The sequence below is a fragment of the Accipiter gentilis genome, chromosome 20 (assembly GCF_929443795.1).
Source record: "Accipiter gentilis chromosome 20, bAccGen1.1, whole genome shotgun sequence".
NCBI classification, from domain to species: Eukaryota; Metazoa; Chordata; class Aves; order Accipitriformes; family Accipitridae; genus Astur; species Astur gentilis.
The window spans coordinates 4,458,728-4,472,384 of record NC_064899.1 but is presented as its reverse complement, the minus strand read 5'-3'; the positions used below and the strand labels follow the sequence as shown (position 1 = coordinate 4,472,384).

At 44.4% G+C, this 13,657-nt stretch overlaps 1 protein-coding gene across 3 annotated transcripts in view; it reads right to left on the bottom strand.

Moving 5' to 3' along the window:
* Positions 1-2,118: 2,118 nt before the first annotated feature.
* Positions 2,119-13,657, bottom strand: part of FBXL7 (F-box and leucine rich repeat protein 7) — a 188,726-nt gene continuing 177,187 nt past the window's right edge. For all 3 annotated transcript variants that reach the window (XM_049823895.1, XM_049823896.1, XM_049823897.1), the window contains 2 exons: positions 10,589-11,200; positions 2,119-5,143 (listed from right to left, as the gene is read on the bottom strand). In XM_049823895.1, the coding sequence (XP_049679852.1) occupies positions 4,407-5,143; positions 10,589-11,200 (1,349 nt within the window). In that variant the 3' untranslated portion in view covers positions 2,119-4,406. The remainder of the gene's footprint in view (positions 5,144-10,588; positions 11,201-13,657) is intronic.

Below are 13,657 nucleotides of genomic sequence, written 5' to 3'. Positions count from 1 at the left end.
CGCTGCCTCTGGCCCAACTCTCCCTGCTCCAAAAGTCACACAAACCCACCTCTCTTAACGCCAGCGCCAGTTTCTTTGCTGAAAATCATTCAATCTCTTCTCACCTCAGTTCCAGTCCCTCTTGCCCAGGAAATCTCCTTCACCCTTCTTCTTGTCCCAGTTCTCAAAACGCCATCTTTCAACCCTGCCCTGACTTTCCAGGCAGCTTCCATAGAATGCAGGTCATTTCCTCCTTCACACTGCCAGAGCGATAAACGCTTCTTAGCTTTGCCAAATCTCAGCCTCACCAGACTACAAGCTCCGAAAGATCCGAGCGTGCCCCTTTTCTCCCCGGTCACGGAGTTGGAGATGTTCAAAGACACGTAACGTAGCTAAATTCGGGTGAATTTTTAACTGGGAGATCAGTAAGACGCATCCTTGTCCCAAAGCTGACCTCCTGGCAAGGCTCACGCTTCCACTCGGAAGGCCTTAGAGGAGATGAAGAGCAACGAACCGTTTTCAAAGGAAAGGTCACCAGGAGTTTAACATGAGCGAAATGACATTTCCTCCTAGCTTTATTTACAGAACCAGATGAACCATTTCAACTAACATTTTCAAAGCCCAGCATGGGAAGTTTCAGCACGGATAGCTAAATTGACAAAATTATAAAAAACCGCGGGCAGGTTACTTTCCTGGGGAACTCTGGGGGAAGAGGAGCCATGCACCAACGCTGTCGGAGAACTTGTCCCCTTTAAACTAATACTGGCAGCTGTGGGGCAGCCAGTCTGCAGTCCAAATGGTCACTGTATTTCTTTTTAATGAGAGTTTGGACCTGCTTCAAGCCTAGTGCTATAATTAGGTCTTTTACTAGCTTTTTAATTTTCCAGTTCAAAGGCTAGAAGTTTTCAGAAACCACGTAAGCCACTACTGAAGGTTACAGGCTGGACCACGGTTCTGAGTCCAAGACATCCAACAGAAGCTGTTTTGCATTTTGCAGGAAGCCAGATGAGCATAGCTCAAAAAGGCAAAAGTGCTGCACTTCGCACCAATATCATGCTCCTAAAGGGGAAAATACAATTCCGCTTTCTACAGAAGCCAAGGGGATGAGAAGGACGAACACCTAGATACAGAGCTTTAGCTATAATCACAGTGCATGGTCGCTTAGACGCACCTTTTCTGAGAGACCTCTCTCTGCAGGACACAAGTTATTCCAAAGACATAAACAACACGCCAGCCTGACTGACGTGATTCATCGCTGCTTGCTTTGAAGACATGCTATTGCAGAGCAGGAGAAGCCTCAGCGCCTGTGCCCCGTTTTTATGGTTCAAGAATCAACAATGTTTTCACTCAGGAAATTTATAGTCTTTGCCAATCCCAAACTGGAACGAAGACACATCAGTCACATATTGCAACCTTTCCAGCAAACTCGGCTCCACACGCACTATTTCAGTTTCTTTTCTGGTCGTGTCATTTTGCAAGTAGACATAGGAAAAAGGTTAAAAGTCAAAACAGGCAAGCTGTATCAATAAGCTAAATTCAAATTTTCTTGCAATAAGTAGCAGTCTCGGAGTGCCAACTCTGATCATGTAAGACTATATACTTAAAAATGTTTGGCTTCGAAAAATTACCTTTATTCATTATCCACCAGTGCCCCTCCGAGTGGGTTTTTTAGAGCATTCAAAAGGCAACACTGCACTAGTAAGTGCTCTAGCTTTCCAGTCATTCCATTTTACTCTTCACGCCAAATATGTTAACCTGCCTTTAAACCAATGCAGAGGCCCTCCTGAAATTTTGATACATGTGCTTTTTTATATACTGTTTTTTCTTTTAATTACACTTCGAGTTACTGATTTTGTTTAAGGGTCAAGAAGAACCACACGAGGAAAATAAAATTTTAAAGAGACAGATAGGCAAGGTCATAATCTATAACATTTTTTTTTCCCTTTTTTACTAGTCATCCACCTACCTGATGTGCTGATGTGCTCATTCACCTACCGACCTTTCAAGAAAAGTTTTACAAGTATTTAATCTTTTCTTTTTCACCAGAATTAGTCAATTAGTGCAAATGACGATGCACGCTCATCAGTTACCAATATATTGCTTTATTTCTTGGTAGCAAATTAAGGCTTTATAGTGAGATTTGTACAGTACAGGCCAATTTAAACATTAGAAACCTTAAAAACCACGTAGCACTATTCACTCAATTTAGCATAGCCAGAAAAGTAGCTTTTTTTTTTTTTTTTTTTTTAATAAACAGTTAAATGTTACTAATGAGGCCTTATATTTCATGAGTGCAAATGGCTCAAAATCCCACCACCCTCAGGAATGGGCTTAACATTTAACTATCCTCAGGGCCATTTTGAGATAAAGGATAAACAGAGAGTATAGCTGGCTCAGATAAAATGTACTGTACTACTTGTTGGAGAAGAATCTCTAATTTTAAAACTACAGAAAGGAAAACCAAAGTGATATTAACTGGCCAAAGGATGGTATCACCCCCTATTAGTCACTGACCAGTAACAGTAGCAATGACAAATTCATTTTCCATGGCCCTCTTTGCTTTAGTACAATCTGATTTATAATTCAGAGCTGATGACATCCTGTACATTAAGAAACTCAAAACTGGTGGAACATACATAAGTTACCGGAATTTTTGCAGCAGTAGGACAAGTTCCCTCTGCAGGGACATGTCCAAACCATTGCTTTTTTGTAATTTGAGAGCGCATTGCTACAAGTATTTCCTCAGCAGTTACGTATTTTTCTTGAGCATATGGATTTTCACTTCATATCAATGATTTTATTAGTGTTGTCTGGAGATGATGGAACTACTGCTTATGAAAACCAGACACGGTGCTTCCCTTCTTATGTTCTCTACTGAGACATTTATAGCATTTGAGCTGAACGTATGAATTCACCTGTCAGTCAGGCGCAGGGGGCCTGCCTGAAAATATCATCACCCCTAACGTGTCTGGCTCTCAGATCTGAGCATTACATGTGAAAATGCAGAGAAACTGCTGCCAGAAAATAACCATGAAACGACCACACGCTCTGGGGAAGGAGGCAATGAGATGGAGGAACCTCCACATCACTCTTCTCTTGCTCTCATGAGCAAGAGTGACCATGAGACTACAAGGGGCTCCCAGTGTCAGAGGGCAACGCTGGCGTTTTAATTCCTTGTTGAACAGCAGTTGTTTCTCCAGCCTAAGGGAACACGCACAAACAAGGTTTCACAAAATCTAAATCTAATGTGAATAACGCTCTAAGCCCCTCTGCCCCCAGGGGTGTTATCTAACATCTCTGAAGTCTCGAGATCAGCCATCTGTCCTTTGAACTGGAGGGCCACAGAAAGGGGGGGCGGTTCTATGTGCATTAAGGCACATACTGAATTTACCTCAACGTACGTGCCTGGTTTGCTCAGGGAGTGTCAACTGCAGTGGTGCCACGGCTGCTGAAGAGATACAGTGAAGGAACAAAGACAGACCTTCCGGTGACAGCCGCGCAGCACAGCAGTTGGGACTGTCCCGTGCAAGCTGCTCCACGACGCCTCCGAGAGTCGCTGGTGTACTTACAGTGCTATCTCAGCTTGTTGCAGAATTACAGCAGCTTCTCAGGCTGATTTGCTGGCTTTTCCCTTTGCCAAGCCGCCAATATCTCATCTGTTTTCCTTCACTCAGGTGAATATATCACTGCTTATCAGACCCAGAAGTCCCTATCTGCTACCAGATGGTGGTACTACACATGCAGGAGAGGGTGGATTTAGAAATGAAGGCAAATAGTGATGACGCACGAGTGACCCGGAGGTGGGCCTTCCAAGAGAATCCATGCATGGGCGCAATCTCCAGATTCACTCAGCAGAGTGCTCGGCAACGGCCAGCAGGTCTTGTTCTGCTTCAATCAAGTATGTTTAAGAACATTACCCAGTATTTCCTGAGGGATTACAATGGATGACTACCAAATAGAAACTACTTGGAGACAAGGGGATGCTTTATCAGCCGTATTGGAAGAAGTTGGGGAACACAGACACATATTGCATAGTCAGCTTCATGAGCACAGCTGGAATTCAGATGTATTTGACACAGCTTAGTAGCATTTCCAAAGGAGGGATTATGTGCTATTTCCTTTGGAGGTAGCTACTGTAGCATGGGACAAGATCATGGCTGTTATGGAAATAGCACCCCACTGGGGATGCTGAGCACTCATTGCTTTTGCATTAAGGCAGCCTCTCCACGGAGACCCACCGCACCTTAAAAAGTGATCATACAAAAAGGAAACGAAAAAGTCCTCGAGAAACTCCCCTCACCCACAACATACAAGAAAAGCTGACTCCCGTGAGCTATAGAAAAGACAGCATTACTGAATATGGGAGCGTGTGTTTATACATCAGTGTTTTTAATACTGCGTTGTAACAACAGGCGTGGGGTGTCCTTTCAGAAGAAGGCAGGGTTGGTGTGCTCTATAATACAGCGCTTGCAATGTCGTTTAACAAATCGCAGAGCATCCACAGAGACATCACAGTCCTGCACATTCAGCATCTGCAGGTCAAAACAGTTGGCAGCTACAATCTGCAGGCCTTGCCCAGTGATGCTCTCACATGATTTCAGGCTCAGGCGCTTCAGGTTGAAGCAGTTGAGGGCTAGAAACTCCAGGCCGGTGTCTGAGACCAGAGGGCACTTGCCGATATCTAGCGATTTGAGTTTTGTGCAATTTTTGGCGAGGTACTCCACACCGTGGTCCGTGATGCCCTCGCAGCCCCGCGCATTGAGGTAGCGCAGCTTGCTGCAGTATTTGGCTATGTAACGGATACCCACGTCTGTGATCCGGCCGCAGTGAGCGATGCTAAGGTATCGGAGGCGCGACTCCAGCTTGGCGATCTCCCGCATGCCAAAGTCACTGACAAAGCGACAGTCGCTCACGCTCAGTTCCTTAATGGACGTGCAGTAAATCATCAGGTAGCGGAGACCCTCGTCGGTGATGCGGACGCAGCGGCGCAGGTACAGGTGGGTCAGTTGAGTGCAGTGAGCGGCAATGGTGTGCAGTCCTTCGTCCTCCAGGACGAAGCAGTCTGTCATGTCCAAGTAGCGAATGGAGATTTGTTTCCCGTGTAAAGGAGACAGCTTGATGGAGGCTTCGCGAGTCAAACTGATGCATGTTACTTTGGAGCAGCCTAAGTGGAAAAACACAGCGAATTTAAGCAAGCGGTGAAAACAAATCACACAACAAGACCAGAAAGGTGGGTATGAAATTGCATGCTGGATGTGATGAAAATATCTTCACGTTGCAAGAGCAGAATCGTCCTGACTAGTTTGGATTTGCTGTGATGTGTCCTTACACCAGAGGAAATAATAAACTCCACCGGAGTCAGTGAGGTTGCTTTGGGATTTTGAGCGCCAGCAAAGCGACAGACCAATTTTGTCCACATCCCAAATGTAAAATGATGATCCTAGGTTTATCTAGGGACAGCCTATGATCTCTTAGTGCAATATAAACCCAGTGACAATTTGAGAAAGTGGTACTACATGACACCCAACGCAGTTTTTTGATCAGAGGCAGTCTCATTGCTGACTGGCTGAGTTTGTAAACCAACATCAGAAGCTCTTTCACCATCCAACCTCATTATAAAAAAGACAAACCCCACCCACCCTCCAAAAAGCATTTGCAGAACAGATGTGAATCCAGCCCCAAGCCTGCAATGTGGGAAGGATGCAAAACTATGGCAAGACTATGTGCTTGCAGAAGGGTGGAGATTGGGGTAACCTAAGGAGACTGGGGAGAGTCAGCAGGAGCCAACAGACTGGTAAGGGCACGGGAGGACACGGACAGACACGGAAAAGGACTGTTTCAAGTGAGAAGATCTGACTGTGAATGGAGGTAACTAGACTACAGGAGACCAGACCTTACAAGGAAAGATAAAGAGCTAGATTAAAGGGAAAAACACGCTCACAGACTTCCCCCATTTTTGACCTCTACTCTGTACATGGTGGTAAATGAAAGCTTTTTTTGGAAAGTGCTTTTTCTGCTGCACTGCAAACTGGCAGTCTCGGGCTCCTGAAGGGAAATTCTTATCTGTTCCAAGTTCAGCTGGGCACATTGCATTAGCATAGCTAGAAACAGCCGCAAGGAAAAAGGGAGGATCTACCTGTTAGTGATAAAGGCCCAACAGTTTTAGTCGTAAATGTCCAAGACAAATTCTGCAGCCCCAAAGAGGTGCCCTCAGGTAGGGATAAAAAGAGCTTTTCTGTATTACTGAAACACTGGCCAGCGGGGATGAAGTGACCCGTGAAAAGCCAGAAAAGTTAGGATGATGACCTTAGAGCTCCATGTATCAGAAGTTCTGCGCAAATCCTGTAGACTAGAAGTAAAGAGCATGACAAGGTCTGGAGACCACCTCAAAAACTTGAATGACTCAAACCCATACCATGTGATACAACAGGCTTAGTGGAAGGTATGAATACGCTTCAGTTCTTAAAAACAAAAAGGAAAAAAATTCCCTTGAGATAACCCAGTGGGCTCACACAAATGCTGTAAGAAGCATGGGATATGGACTTGAAACAGTTTGCCACCTGCAATTAGATTTCTACATTCATAATTTGAATTTGCAGCTGGGTCTTTAATTTAGGCTTCAAATTTATTTGAACAGATCCAAATTTTGCTTTAGGCTTCACACAATGAAACAGGCAAATCGTCCACAGGTCACACAGAAGCTCTGGGACCTTGAAGCAAAGCACTTTGTTCAACGAACAACACTTTCTTAAAACCGAATGCTGCAATTTCCTCTTCGGACTGCATTCCAGATCCATCTATGTTATGGTGCAATCTTTGGAAATATGTTTGCCTTCAAAAAAGTACTACATACACGCTCAATAATGCAAAGTGGTTTTTCTAAAGGGAAGCAGTACAATATGAACGGTGTAAAAATTTCACCTCTAATATGTTCTTTGGAGTAGGTGATACCAAATGCACCGTAGGAGTCCTCATCCTTGAGCTGGGTTTCCACGGAAGAAGCTGGCACCCAGGCAGAGTTCTGCTGGACCTGACGTAGCTGTCACTAGCGCATTTGCCTGAGGAGGCTGCTGCATTAAGGAGTCAGTCTGGATATTTTACACGCTGACCAGAATTCAATTTTAAAATCTGGCTAAGTGAGAATGAAGGGTCCACAAGGCCGAGGAGAACGTTCTGTCTGCTGAGGATCCAAGAAGGGGGAATGCTTTAATGACCTCAGTTAGAAAGCGAATGGGTCAGAAGTCTCACAGCGGGGTTGGAGTCACTTACATCAGTGTGTGATCACTGTTTTGACAAGCTCAGCGTTGCCTTGTCTAGTTACTTTGGCTACACTGTAAAATATTTCATGGGAAGGATATTCAAAATGGTTTCACCAGAAGAAGTCCATGTTGATATAGAACTGCCTGATTTTTAGGCAAAATGACAGGTTTCTGGGTCTGCAACAATTTTTCTGTCCTAAATAATAAAAAATGTAAAAACAAAGCTCTTGTAACAGGATTTTCCATAAAGTAGAATATAACTGATTTTTAAGAGGGAGGGGAAACTTCCAAACAGATTGAAAAAAATGTTGGCTAGCACGTTAGATAATAACTTGCAGTCAAGCTCAACCAACTTCTAGAGATATCTCAGACCTGCCCACAAAGTGGATGCTGAGAGTGACAGAACTTACATTGTGGAAAACTCTTAAAAGTTAATATGAACATCTGTTTTTGACATTAAAGATTTTGGTACGTTATTGCTGCCAAGTAACCATCCAAGGGGGAGAGGGATTCAACTAGATGTACAACCGTGAACTGGGTTTTAATTAACTAGCTACAAGTATAGCGTTATCCCCCAGCGTATGTACCCATACTCAGTATGAAACCAAACTGGCGAACCACTTCAGTCCTGAGAATTGCTTGAGTGTGTAGGTGCAAGCCTCGTCCTCCTAACTACAGACAGAAGGAGGGGAAAACAGAATCCTGCTTCCAAAACATCTTCCAAAATTACCCACACCAGAATGAAAAAAGTGGACTCGAAACAGGACCCCAGAGATCAATCATCCTCAATTCATATGCAGGCACATGCAGCAAAAGCCATGGCTGAACCCAAGCACCCTGACTTCTGAGCGTGTTCAAACCCAGGATTTTTCCCTCACCTGCTCCAAAAAGAAAGGACAACTTAGAAAAATGTGAGATTGAAATTACTTTCCTGTCCTGTTGATGAGACAAAATTCAAGGAAGACAGGTATTTTACTTGCCCTCTACACACTTTGGACCAAACTGATGACCTCTTAGGGACAGACACTATCTCTAAGTAACAGGCTTGGGGAAACCACAAATAAAGACAGACCCCAAAAGAACCTACTTCGAGACTTGGTATCATCTTTTCATTTTCCCTGCTTTAGAAAAAGCTGCCTTCAGTCTATAGCATATCTATCAGCAGGAGCTGTGGACAAAAGCATTTTCAGCCACCTACAAGTCCCCAAGTGCACCCAGGGTGTCAGTTAACGGACTGGTGTGCCAGGGCAGTTCACCCTCAGCTCAGCAATTCTACTTGTCCTCTCTCTCCAGGCCCAGGATACCTGAGCCACTCAACTCTTGATACTACCCTGGAGGATGTAGTAAGAAAAGCATAAATATGCCAGGGATACAGCCAGCCTTCAAAGTGATATGTAGCTCTAGGTCCAAGTCACACAGGCACATAGTATTTTCTCCTGGTGTTGGAGATGTTTCAACCTGAAAGTGTGGTTAGCGATCCAGAACTAATGTCAGTATGTACCAACAATAAGTAATTCATATGCAAGGTCATTGCGAAAAGACTCCATGTGACAGGACTCCCACCGAGTTCCTCAGAGCCTCCTTATCACCTGGCAGTTTCAGAGAGCAATCACAAAAAGTGAATAATTCTGATCTGTTGCTATTTGTTTTGATGCCTTCCTTGACATTCTGCCATCCTAGGAATATTAGGTGAAAGAGTTGGATAAATCAGTTAAAAAAAATAAAAGGCAGAAAAAAGAAAGCAAATCACCGTACAACAGATAGGCAGCCTTGGAAAAATCAGTTTATCTGGGTACCAGTGACTCGATAGCATTGCTTCCTATCCCTACTTCATCCTGCTTGTTGCCATGAGTACCCCTGTGTCCTGGTTTCAACTGGGATAGAGTTCATTTTCTTCCTGTTTTGGATTTAGTGTGAGAACAATGTTGATAACATGCCGATGTTTTAGTTGTTGCTAAGTAGCATTTATCCTAAATTAAGGATTTTTCAGTTTCCCATGCTCTGCCAGAAGCAGGTGCATAAGAAGCTGGGAGGGAGCACGGCCAGGAGAGCTGACCCGAAATAGCCAAAGGGATATTCCGTACCATAGACAGTCATGCTCAGTATAGAAACTGGGGGGACTCGGCCGGGAGGGGGGGATCGCTGCTCAGGCATCGGTCAGCAGGTGGTGAGCAATTGCATTGTGCATCACTTGTCTTTTTGGGGGTTTTATTTCTCTCTTTTATTTTGTGGTGATATTTCTTTTCATTACAATTATTATTCTTATTATGTTTTTATTATTATTGTTATTATTATATTTTATTTTTCCTTTAGTTATTAAACCATTCTTATCTCAACCCGTGAGTTTTACTTCTTTTATTCAGTTCTCCTTCCCATCCCATTGGGTGGCAGGGATTGAGTGAGTGGCTGTGGGGTGCCTAGTTGCTGGCTGGGGTTAAACCATGACACCCTGCAATGGCAAATCTGGTCCGGCTGATTAATAACAAGATTAGACTCATAACAAGTGAGACCACAAATAAGTACTGAACGTCAAATTTACTTCAGTGCTCTGCTTGGCTTCATCCTTTCCATTATGTGCCAACCTATTTGCAGAAAGGAAATTCTGTGTGGCTGCCCTTGGGAAAAAAAAAAAATCTTGTTTCCCCAGAACACGTCTGAGGAAAATTGTCTAAAACATTTCTGCTGATCTAAACAGCTGCAGCAATACATTGTAACTGGGTGAAAGGAAAAAGCAGAAAGCCACTAAGCAAATTTATACACTACTAAAAATAAAAAAAGCAAGCTAGCTAAGTCTTATGAAAAGAGCAATGGAAACAAGGGGATGTTGAAGTTTAGCTAGGGATGACAATTGATATTTATACCCAGACAAAAGCCTAGCACTGATTCTGAGCTCCTCCTCAAAACACTTATCAGACTACAGATATATACATTACATATTTAATCTACATATAAATTTTATATATGTATATATATATATATATATGGAAAAGATGAAACAAATTTTGCTGAAGTAACCAGCCTTCACCATACGATGTAGCACTGACTGCAAAATGGGCCGTTGTAAGGGTGCTTGGTGCAAAAATCTGTAAAATGTATTCATGCTCTTTGAATGGGCCATCTCTGCTAACTCGTCTCCATTGGAAGAGGCCCGGCCACTCAAGAGGTGCTGCTGGCATTTGGGGCATTGAGATTCTAGCAGCGCCTGTCTCACCAGTACTGTGTCGGGAGACTGGCGTTCCTACTTCGAAAGACAACACAGAAAGGGGAAGCGTGCAGTTGCGGGGCCAGGGGTTTGACAAGCACAAGGCTTTTAGAATCAGACGCGTCAGTACTGAAATATTTCCCGTTACCTGACACATCCAGGTGTTCCAGGTTTGGGCACAGTGACACGACATCAAAGACCGCCTCATTGGAGATGTTGTAACAGCCAGACACCTCCAGCCTCCTCAGTTCTGGACAGCACTGGGCAATGGTGTAGAGTCCTCTGTCTGTGAGCCGCCTGCAGCCACTAACAATTACCGTCTCCAACATGAGACATACGTTGGGTGTATCCTGACAAAGCCTCCGGGTCAGCACTTTAAGAGCCCTGTCTACGTTGATTGTCTCGCCGGTCAGGCGAATAGTCCTCCAAAGTCGCGGGTCCCAGGCAAGGTTGTACCAGCGGCGGCACACACGGGCGCAGCGGCACAGCTGGTTGGTGGGCAGGAAGGAGAATATTTGGATCATGGAGTGGTCGGGCAGCCGGTCTATGTTGGCCTGTTCCTTCTGGTGCTTGGATGCCAGCCGGATGAGGGGATGAGTGAGACGGGTTGGAGGCGGCGAGTGGACCATGGCAACAGTTTCCCCAGTGACTGAGGATGAAGACGTCGACGACCCTCTGCCATTCTGGAAACCGGGGGAATTCGGTGGAAATATTAATGCTGGACTGGGTGTGCTGAGCGTCCGCATGCTCAGGTCGGAGTCTGGAAGACAAAACACACGATTTCAGTAAGGGGTGGGTGGACACAGCGCTCTCTGCGCAGCACAGCACCCCACTAGCCCGTTTGTTAATGGAGCACGATGGGCTTTGGGGTTTGTGGGGGGTTAAGCAGTCATTTTTACCAGTGAGAGTGAGGAAACACGTATTTCAAAATCTGTCTCAGAGCATACTCTGAAAGCCCTGGCCACTTTAGTGGGGGGTACATGACAGAGATGCGCGGTCGATGCCATGCTAGCAAAGGAGGGGCTGCAGTTCTGAGCCCTGTAATGAAGAGGAGATGGCAGTGGAAGTCCAGGGATTTTAATTCTTTATAGTCTCGACTAAACACTGCAGGAAATGAGTACATTTGAGTCGTAGGCTTTTTTTTGACAGAGAGTAATTGCCCATAACCTTGGCACTACCTAGGCAGCTCTGAGCTGTGAGGGGAGGAATACTGTGGTCCTTCACCTCTCAGGTCCTTCACCTCTCAGCTCCTTCAGCCGTTCAGTGGGCGGCCAAAGAAGAGCTCACAAGGCAAATGCTACTTCCTTCACCAGACCTGGGCAGCGCTTATTTTCATTGTGTCATTAAAGAAGTTCATTTTTCATTCACGCAAACTGGGACTCAGCAATTCGATCAGGAGCCCAGTGACTAGTTCTTGAAGGGGGGTTGGCTGTGCCTCTTCATGTGCATGCAGAAATCACTCCTTCCCAATGGACTAAAGTGAACTTCAGCTGGATTTGTAAAAACAAGCCCAGAAAAGTCAGTGACGAAGAAACAGCATGCCTGGAAACTTGTTACAGAGTTGTTGCACAACATTTACGCGCTCTCTTTGGTAGAGCTAACTGTCACACTGGAAGCAGTCAACCCAACCCCCCCGCCCCCCCAAGAATTTGCTACTTCTTTACCTTCTTTATTTCACTTTACTGGCAAAGAGCAGGCATAAAAATAAAGGGCCTCTGCTACCAAGAAAGGTTGCCTTTGCTGTAAGATTATTTCAACTGTTTTCCCTCTGTGCTGACATTGCTGCCTACGAGACATTTCCACTCCTGCTCCCAGCTCTCCAAGCAAAGCAAGTAAAAGACTGGAAGACAACTAGGATATATTTTTGATAGTCAAGCAAATGCCATGGGCAATACATTTAGAGACCCTGAGATGGTTCAGCAGTACACTACACAAGATCTAACCAGTGTACGAGAGATGAATGCTGCTGCTGAGCACACTCCTTCCATCTCCAACCTCTCAGCACTGATCTCAACAGAAATCCTTTATGAAGGAAAGCACCATCCAGAGATGAAAACAGGAACCACAGTTTAGCGCCCAGTAGAACAACAAATATCACGAATAGAGAAAGAACAGTGGTTTTAGAGCACCAAGGTTTCCTCCACATCAGATCTTCTGCTATCACTTCTGTGTTCAGATGTGTCAGGGAAGCGTGCAAAGCCGTCTCCTTAAGTAGCACCAACTCTACAGCTCTGTGACTGTGACGGCATAGATACGGGCTAAGCAGGGTAGGGCCAGAAATGCATTTACCAAACCCACCCCAATCTGGGTTTAGGCAGAGTTTTTAAATTAAGTACATTTTAGATGAATTTAATCAGAGTATTACACATGTAGGAAAAACCCTATACTACCCAGCTCCTTCCCTCCTCTTCTTCTGTATCTTGTTTTACTTAGACAGAAATGCAGTATTTCAGCAAGTGACAGGAAAAACATTTTCTTCAAGGCTTCTGAGTCTATGCTATGGCTATGTGGACCTAACCCAGGGATTGGTGTATTTTTGAGCAAGAACCGTATCTTAACGCAGAGTGGGTTTTGCAGACACTCTGCTCCCCTTTGAGACCTCCTAATACCCTCCTGGCAGCTATTGCAAATAATTGCATCGAGGAGTGTTATTTGGAAAGCATCTGGTATACTCCAGTACTTTAAAAATGAGATTTACAGCTGGAGAGAAAAAAAAACCCAAAACACCAGCAGCAGCCAGGCTCCTGCAGACAAGCACTGACTCCACAGACCACTCAGGCAACAGTGCCCTAGATTAATTTTTGCAAGGACTTACCATATGTTTGACCTCCCTCACATTGCCACCAAAACCAACGACAGTGCCTGAAGTTAAACATGTGCAGAAGATGTGGCAGACTTGGAGCCTTTACTTTTTGCTCTTTTCTTGAGATTTTAAGACAAGGCTGCTTCCAGTATAAAAGAATACACATTTTTTCAAGTGCTGGATGTATCTCCCGCTATGACATATATTTGGTATTGTGAATTCCTCTCCTTCCCTTTTACTTTTTCATTTGCTTTGGGCTTTTTGGTTGGTTGGTTGTTGTTTGGTTGTTTTTCACACAAACCAGCGCAAAAAGGGAAAACAAAATTATATAAATAAACTCGCAGAACAAACACTTGTTTCTACACCACAAAATAGACGGAACTAAAATCAAAAGCAAGAAGTTTCATTTTTTAA